Source organism: Gavialis gangeticus, unplaced genomic scaffold (assembly GCF_001723915.1).
Source record: "Gavialis gangeticus isolate Ggan-Ray unplaced genomic scaffold, GavGan_comp1, whole genome shotgun sequence".
In the NCBI taxonomy this organism is placed as follows: Eukaryota; Metazoa; Chordata; order Crocodylia; family Gavialidae; genus Gavialis; species Gavialis gangeticus.
The window spans coordinates 15,875,554-15,884,850 of NW_017729006.1; the positions used below are offsets into that span (position 1 = coordinate 15,875,554).

General features: G+C 40.8%; 1 protein-coding gene across 5 annotated transcripts in view; it reads left to right on the forward strand.

Annotated features, from left to right (window-relative positions):
* TMEM108 (transmembrane protein 108) overlaps positions 1-9,297 on the forward strand; it is a 331,954-nt gene that overhangs the window by 161,749 nt on the left and 160,908 nt on the right. For 4 of the 5 annotated variants that reach the window (XM_019508860.1, XM_019508862.1, XM_019508861.1 and 1 more), the window contains one exon: positions 9,090-9,175. In XM_019508860.1, coding sequence (XP_019364405.1) covers positions 9,136-9,175 — 40 coding nt within the window. In that variant the 5' untranslated portion in view covers positions 9,090-9,135. The remainder of the gene's footprint in view (positions 1-9,089; positions 9,176-9,297) is intronic. The other variant, XM_019508864.1, reaches the window with a different exon arrangement.

Sequence of the window (9,297 nt, forward strand, 5' to 3'; positions counted from 1 at the left end):
GGGGGGGGGGGGGGGGGAGCGGGACCAGCCAGACAAAAAAAATTATGCTTCCAAAACTGGGGAAGTTGCTTTCCCTTAGCAGGCAAACTTTCTGTACCAGAACTGAAGCATGGAGAAACTGTATTGGCTACTGTCTGCTTCTTTCCCTTCTCTGTGCTTCTCTTCAGATATCATTCAACAGCTACTGATAGAGTTAAAACTAATTTTTACTTGAAGCAGCCAGTGAGCTGCTCCATGTAGTCAGCTCAAAGGTTCTCAGCACCGGCATTTCTCATGTGGCCTGAATCTCTTTTGGGTTATTCCTTTATATAACAGCTGTGACCTTAATAAAGTTATTTCAGATTTCCACAGGAGTACATGATGGTTAGAACAGAGTCTGTTGACTTTAACCTGGATTTGTGCTCTCACTTTCTGTGAAAAAAATAGGTCAGTACCTCCTTATAAACCATTCTAGGCAATATCCTTCCAGGCATTTTTTTAAGGAAGGTAAGGTATCTTGACTTGTTGTGAAGTGGGCTTTGGTTGGCAATGCTTGCTCAGTCATGCTAGGGGCCTGCTGGAGCTGGAGCTCCTGCTGTAGTATACAGTGCAAGTCCTGTGAATTCAGAGCAACCTGATAGCAGCTCATTGTGTTGGCTGCTAGTGCCTGCAGGAGTGCTAAACTTTTGCTTTACTGTACCTGCAGAGCAGCCCTCCTATTGCTTTTTTCATTCATGTGTATTGTTATGCTGCCATTGTACTTCTGAACACAGGGTTGAAGCCCAAACCACTGAACTACCACAAGAGGCCATGGGCACTGTATCCTGAACTTCTATTAGCAATCTTTGGCATGCCTGACAAGTATAGTCAAATGGATCCCTAGTATCTCCACAACATACCTAGATACCTAAATGAGCAATCAGAGGCCCATGCTCAATTCCCTTTAAATATTTGGTGTTTATCCCCACAAGACTGAATTTCTTAACTGTCTCCCTTACTGTCTTCCTCCTGGAAAGTCATACCTCCTACACCTATCTTGTTTCCACCTCCTAGTCAGGCAGTATTAGAAACCACAGGATGAAGCAGTCTGACTGGTGCTTCACTGACTTTGCACCTTCCTGAGCAATCTGTATTTGCAGGTCTCTGAAGAAGCCCTCAGAGCTAAGTACAGGCAGGCAAAAGCCCAAGGCTGAATCAATTCAGTCTTTGCAGATAGTGTAAGCTGTTTTGCTCTTTGCTAGCAAACTGGGAAAAACATCCGAAAACTCTAGTCATGACACTTTACATATATCAGTATAACCAAAACAGTACTATTTTGGCTAGACAGTCAGTCAAGAACCCCACGGCTGAATTGATTCAGTCTTCACAGATTAGTCTAAGATGCATAGATATAAGTGATAAGCAAGTGAACAGACATTCACTTTTGATTCCAGAAATGCAGCCATATGCCTGCAGTGGCCCAGGCCAGAAGCTGGGGGGCTCTAGAACATGTCTTCCTGCTCAGCTGGAGCAGACAGCTTAGGCCAAAACCAGCCCACCCACCCTGGGAGGGGTTGTGGGGGAGGTGCAAAGCATCCTGGGATGCGGGGTAACTGTAATCTGAAGGGGATCTAGGACAGAAATTCAGTAAACCGATTTAACCTAAATCAGGTAAGCCTGATGCTACATCCATCCAGGTTTATCTTAAACTGGTTTGGGCCATTTTGAAAGTGGTTTATGTGCACTGAACTTCAGTTGTGTTACCAATTTGAACCAGTTTCTGATCACTTATACTGGTTTATATGTAATTTCTGTCCCTAACCCAGAAGACTTAAGAGTTGTTTGCTCCTCTTTGGTGGAGGGGAAGAAGGCAGGAGAGAGTTCCTTTCTGCTGTGTGAGGAATGTAAATTGTTCATGTCAATACCAGCAGGGATAAATCCAGCCTGAAGGCTTCAGAGAAGCTGAAGACAAGAGCATTCAACATTTGGAGAAATAAAGATGCCGAAGAAGTTGGTATTCCATGCATTAGAGAAAGGTGGAAAATACTGTTTGCTTGAATATAGCCCTGTTCTGGCAGTGGGAAATAAATCATCAGGCTGATGCACATTGAACAAGAACACAATTCTTGCTGCAAGGTACCTCATTGCCCCAAGTTAATAATCTTTTTTTACTAGCATTTCCTGAAGGGGTTCAGATATAAATTTTGCAAAATAATGGCTGGACAAAGCTACAACCCCCCCCCTCCAAAAAACAAATCACACAAGTATGCAAAAATAGCAGGTGAACTGTGTTAGCGCTGGGCAAGCAAAAACAGGGTGGAAGGAGGGTGGAGAAGAATGGAATACAAAAAGAATAATGGAGTGGTTGTACTGACTCAGTGACAAACGTGTACCACCCCTGTGCACTGGATGCATTAAGTGCTCTGGTCTTGCTGGAACAGGCATCCTTCAAGAAATATGCTAATTGCAGTGTATGTGACAATGTGAATCAATTAATCTGTGCTTGAATGATGCATACCCCTGGAGGCTGGCGGGGGGCACGGTGACTGCCCGCAGGTGGTAGGGAGTGGCAGTGGCAGGGGCATGGCAGTGGCAAGCTGGTGGGGGGAAGGTGGGGCAGGGGAGTGGCCAGCACCAATCGGCAGTCGGCGACCACCCGCAGACATTGCTGGCAGTGTTGGTGGGGGGTGGCAAGCAGCGACCACCTGCAGGCACCGCCGGCAGCGGCCAATTGTAGGGGGTGCACTGCCAATCTCAGGGGGTGCACGTGCACCCATGTGCACCCCCTACGCGTCACCAATGAATCTGTGGAGGGGAGGAAGACAAGGGAAACTCCAATTTTTATTGAAGAGTCTCTTTTGTGACTTAGAGTTGCTTCATTTGGGGGTGGAGGAAGCAGGGAATGCAGAAATTCACATTGACAGCCTTTGAGGATGTTACCCCTCCTTGATCAGTAGGTGAGTGGTTGCTGCTGCAGTCTTACAGGCCTGCCTTGTGATGTTAGGACAGTTTTACAGTCCACTGTGGAGATGGGGCATGGCCATAATCCATCTAGATGATGACTTTGTCACTGCATCTATGCTAGAGTCTGACACATGACGACCCTGGAAGCACAGGGGCCAAAGTTGTCTCTCACCCCATGTAAGAGGAATAGAGGAGGTTGGGATGGGGGTCCCTTGTGTCTTACTTCATGCTTATACACTCTGCAGTTCGAGGTATAGCATAGCTGGAAGTCATCACTGATGTTCTCATCAGCAGCTTTTTCTTCCTGAATGATCTATAGAAGGAAAAAAACAAGACGATGAAGATTGGATGTTACATCTGGATGGTTAATTGGGTTGTAATTGTCAGTCCTATTTGCCTAGCCCCTCTTTTCATCATTGTTTCTTCACTTTCTTTATTTCAGTCTGCCGGTTTCTGTTTGACAGACTCACAATAGCAAGAGAGTTCTCCACTGGTTGTTAGGTTTGTCTTGACATTTGTCTTCTATTCTCCTTCATTTCTTTCTTAATTTAAGACACTGTTGGTATTTTTCCCCCATCAGACATAATAAACGACTGGATGTTCCAGGAGCTGTCAGCTCAGTTGGACTCTTTTGTCTTCTATTCATCATTATGTCTTCATTGTCCTCTTTAATTTAGCTGAGGCACTGGGGGGATCACTTACTGTGAAAGACGACATTGCTGGCTGTCCATAGGGATTTCACACATCTATTCATCATCCTGCATGAGATGCACAATGGAGGGTAGGGCATAGATGTTGGTCCTTTTCAGACAGAGAATGTTTAGCCTACCATATTCAAACACAGTTGCCTGAAAGTAAGCCTCCAACAGCTTTGTCTACATATACTCCCTCACTGATCTAGTAAAAATAGATCAAGGTAAATGGAAATAAGTCACTCTGCCTAGGGAGAGACATTACACATAAACCAGTTTAAGTGATCAGAAACCGGTTTAAACCTGTAACAGAACAGATGTTCAGTGCACATAAACCAGTTTGAAAATGGCTGAAACCAGTTTGAGATAAACCTGGTTGAATGTAGTATCAGACTTAATTGATTTACTTCTGAGTTGTGGCACACGGGACAAAGGAAGAATCAACAGATAGTATCCCTCTGGTAACGTCCCTCTGTTGTTTTCTTAATGGGGTGATAAACACTGAGTTGGGGTGATAAACATCCCCTACTGGGCTCCTCAGAAGGGGAGGAACCCCTCCTTAATCATAATGTCCTGTATGGGTCTGGCCATGTCCCCCTCAGCTCAGATCCATGGAAGGGAAGGGAGGACTGCTCTAGCGCCCCCCCGGCTTCTAGCTTGAGCCACTGCAGGCATGTGCTTGCATTTCTGGCATGTCTGTCTTCTTACAAACTGATTTAGCCTAGCTGGGTTAGACTAACCTGCAAAGATGGAATCAGTTCAGGCTCATGCTTTTTGAATGTCTGTCCCTAGCCTCCGAAACAGGTTTAAGAATGTCTGTGCATAAACTAGTACTGGTTTAATTGCATCAATTTAGTTAAACCAATAGACCAGCTCATGATATACATGTTTAGGCCTGTAAATACATTTCCTTGTTTTCATAAGAGAGCATAAATCGAGCTTGTTGGTACTTAGAACTACCAACAATCAGTCCCCTTACTTAGGGGCCTCTAATTGGATTTAGGGACATAGGGTGTCTATACATGAACTGGGAGCCCGCTCCAATGTGTTGTAATTACAGTGTGTCAGAGCAGACAAGCCTGCTGGAGTACTCCAGCCAGCCTCCGCATCTTGTGTATCAGCATCCCCTTATTTCAAAATGACGATGGGGACACTGATACATGAGACGATCCAGGCACTTTAATTAGAGCAGCTCTGACAGCTGCTCTAATTAAAGTCCCCTCCCCCCACACCCAGAGCACATGTAAAAATGCCCTTAGGTTTAGGTGTAGGTTGTAGCCATGTTGGTCTAAGGACATAGGCAGACGAGGTTATTTGGGTGAATCTGATATCTTTTATTAGATCAAATTTTATTAGGTTTAAGCATGTTTTTAAAAATCTTGTTGTAAATCTGTTCTCCCCTAGCCACTCACACCCTGTGAAGAGCTCCTAATGCTTCATCATATATTAAAATACAATATATCTTAAAACCCATGTTTTAGGAAAGAAAATCAATATTAGGAAAACTCAGTAAAATATTAAAGAGATGTTAAAGTTAAAATGAATGCAAAATCCATGTATTCATAACTCCATTTAGATTATTTAAACCTTAAGGAATGTTTTAAGTCTGATTTATTTTGTATTCTTTATGCTGTCTGTTTATTACATGCATTTTACTTGGTTTGTAAAATTAAAATCAGTTCATTCCAGCTTCAGCTTAAGACCACTCTAAGCTTACGTGACTATGAGATCAGAAACTGGCCTTCTCTGTACAGATTTCAGTATATGTTATGTACCCAACTAGTTATGCATCTGCATGTCAGAATCCCTGTGTTAGAAAACATTGCTTAGTGCACCTGAGCCGTCTCCCATTTTGGATAAAATAATAGAAAAATTTGCCAAGGGCTTTCTCTGTCTCAGTTTAGCTAGTGCCAATGTCTGTATACCTTTGGTAAACAGTCTTCAGTTTAGGAGAGGGAACAGGGCTGTGTTGGTGACGTTGATTGATGACTTTCTTTTGACTGTAGAAATAGAAGTCATTGGTCGTGAATGCCCTCACAAATTGCAGGTCTCCTCTGCAGCATTCCATGCAACTAACCATAGATACTGCTTACACAGCTCAGAGGTTGCACAACTCAAAGACCATCCTCAATGTTTGCAATAACTGAGTGTGTTTGTACATATACATTGTGTACGTGTATAAAAAACTGTGTATCCATGTCTTTATATACATTTAATTTTCCAGCTTATATTTTCTTATCGGTTTTTTGTTTTGCTTTTCCATTGGTTTCCTAGTGCTGCTTGAGTCACTTTTGTATTTAAACTTTATTTTTTAGTTAAGCAATCAATAAAAGTTTAAATCAATCATGCCATTTTCTTTTTGAAGTTGCGTAGCTGTTCACTTTTGAAAAAATTAAGATTCTGAACTTGCTTAGGAGGACAAAGCAATTTGAAATGCTGGAATGTATTATATGTACAGAACTGTTGCACATGGTGCTTAAGTTGATCCCAGATGTAAAACCAATCCATTTTTTCATTCCATATTTCTCTCCATCCCCATTTCTGGTTCTGATTTGGACAGTTGATACTGCTTCTCTGAACAAACACTACTTAACATAAGCAAAGCTTGTTAAATCAGTCACTCTGTTTGGAAAATCATCTGCATTTCCATTTCCAAATTCATCAGTACTCTGGCTAAAATTTCAAGATAATATTGGCTTCCAAACATACAAGATAGTCTACCTAGAAAAAGCCATTTCCTTGCAGATTTTTTGCCCTATTTAGTGCTTTTCACATTCTGCACATATTGAAAGCAAGGACTGAGGCAGGTGGAGAGGAGTATTTCCTCTCCACCATAAATTAAATAAACCCATCGCCCAATGAATTGCGAATGCTACAGTGTCCCTGTGCAGTATTTTTCATTCATGTATCCAAATTTGTCCCTGACTCTCACCATGGACATCAATGAACTGTAAAGTGTTGCAAACTCAAGGCAGAATTTGACTTATAGAGCATTACTCTGTTTGCTATAAAGAATCCTGTGAATCCTGTGTAAGCTTTGCTGAGAATGTAGATTGTTCTGAAGTTAGGGCAACAGAAAAACTAGGGTGAGAGATTTCAGACTAAACCTTTTTTGGGGAACCTAGAGTGGAATGCTTTATCCTAATCCATTTAAATAGAAGAGAAAAAAACCCACCCTATCTGAATACATATACAACAGTATATAATTCAGTATACACACCATGGTAGAATTTACAGCCAGTAAACGCTTAAATGCTATGGACAGAAATATAACAGAGATAGTAAAGACATGCAAATAAATTCCAGCAGGCAGTCAAAAGCATATGATATTAAATCATAAAGGCCAAACACAATTCAAAATAATTGTCACATTATACTGATTTCAGACTTGCAGTTGAGGAGTTTTTTGCATCTTTTTTCTCTTTTACTTATACCACTTTGCTTTAAATTGGTCAGTGTTTTATAATTCTGTTTGACAGAAGCTCTGAAGAGGGCATGTCTATAAGCACACATATGCATAGGCAACTTGTGTAATCCAGATTTTCTTTCTGCAAATATTTTTGTTATGCTAAACACAGATTTTTTTCCACTCCTGTCTACCTTGAACATGAAATACTGTGTGATGTTTGCATATGCAGAAAGACTAAGGTCTCCTGCTTTTGACTTCAGTGGGCACATCTATACATTCATTAATGCGCTGTAATCATGGCGCATTAAGTTTAGTACTTGTAATAACAGGTACTAACTTAATGTGCTGTAATTGGTGCTACTGCGCATTAGTGCAAATGAAAACATTTTTGTGACACTTAATGTGCATTAGACTAAGTCTACCACGTTAATGTCTAACGCAGATTTAGCATCTAATGTAGATGCACCCATTGAGTACAGATATAGGGCTGTGGGGCTTAAAGTTGCTTCTCTTAAAGTCTGTAGTAAAACACCTGCTTGTACAAAGCTATGCCTCTACTTGCTGTTTTGTTTTGTTTTGGTTTGGCTTTTTTAATAAACATCTTTATGGGTCTTCATGAAATGACTGGGTTTTACCAAAATCATCACAAGCCTATCTTCAATGTCATTAAAGAATAAATAAATAAAAGCAAATGCCAAAATTGTAACTTTAATTTAGAAGAGAAAGCATGTTCTACATGATAGGAAATAGCTCTGCATTTTACTCAAACTATTTTCAAATAGCAAAGAAATGAGGAAGAATCCAAAATCGATCATTGCATTTGTGTATATGAATAGTTGTAGCTGATGACACAAAGAAGCTCTTCTATCTTCCACTACAAAGGCAATAAACATGACAATCCTTGGAGACTTCTTTGTTCAAGTCAAATGTGTTTCTTCTGTTTTTATAAACTCATTGGCATTTATTCAGTGGAGAAGTGCTATTTATTGGCTTAGCTTGTATATCTAAAGCCATCAAGATCATTGCCTCTTAAATAAGCTCTAAAAGATTTTTATGGGACCATGGTGAAATAACTCATAAATGCCTTGAGTAGTTTGGGAGATAAAACTAAGAAAAGGTTGAACTGAAAATTACACAATATCAAGTGCTACTTAGTGCTGTGTTGGAGACTGCCTTTAGTGTTCCCTGTGTAATTTTCCATTGATTGGTTGTAAGTCATTAATGAATGCTGTCTTGCAAAACTGAGAAGTTAGAATTTGAATGCTCTCTTGCCTTTGCATACCTGGTATGGCCTTAATCACAACAATATTTTGGGACCATATTTGCTTTTTTATTCTGATATATCCTGTAAATTTATTTCTGACTTTGTCAGCCAGCCCTCACTACTTCAGCTAGGAAGCAGGAGAGTGGGGCCAGCCTTGCCCTCTGAAGCAGACAGCACAGCCCAGCCCAGCCAGAGAGCATGCCAGGATGCTGGGGGACTCTGATTTAACCCAAACTGGCAAAGGTTCTGGGACAGACAATGCACAGACCCGTTTGAGCTAAATCATTTAAGTCTGATACTACATTCAAACAGGTTTATCTTACACCAGTTTCAGCCATTTTGAAACTGGTTTATGTGCACTGTGCTTCTGTTCTGTTATAGGTTTAGGCCAGTTTCTGATCACTTAAACCAGTTTATTTGTAACTTCTGTCCCTAGCCCTGCTGTTCCAGTGGTGAACCTCTAGCAAAACATGTAGGAATCATATGAAATAGACAAACAATGATGTGTCAAGTCACCATCACAACACAGGACTGATTTCTTAATGCTTCTGATGTGTGTTCCTCATTATTCATCTCAGTATTATGTTTAGCTTTTTGATTGCTGCCCTAAACTAGACCGATATGCTGTTTCTGGAGCATGGACAAAAAGTATAAACTGTAGTATTGGCAGACAGGTTCTCTCTTATCAGTTAAAATTATTGTTCTCTGCTGTTGCATCTGATTCCATAGCCAAGAGGGAAAATAATAAATCTTGACGTCTGTCTCTCAATAAATTATAGACAATTTTCTCTTTATTTTCTAGACAGAATCATGAATAAACTGGTGGACAAGCAGGACCAGATGATACCATGAAGAGAAGTTTACAGGTCCTCTATTGCCAACTGTTTAGTAAGTAAAAATTTGCCTTTAGTTACTGTAAGAAATGTATGATTCAGCTCCTTATAACAAAATAGTAATCTGTGGAAGCACAACTGCATTTTAAGATGTGGATGAATTGGAAAGAGTCCAGT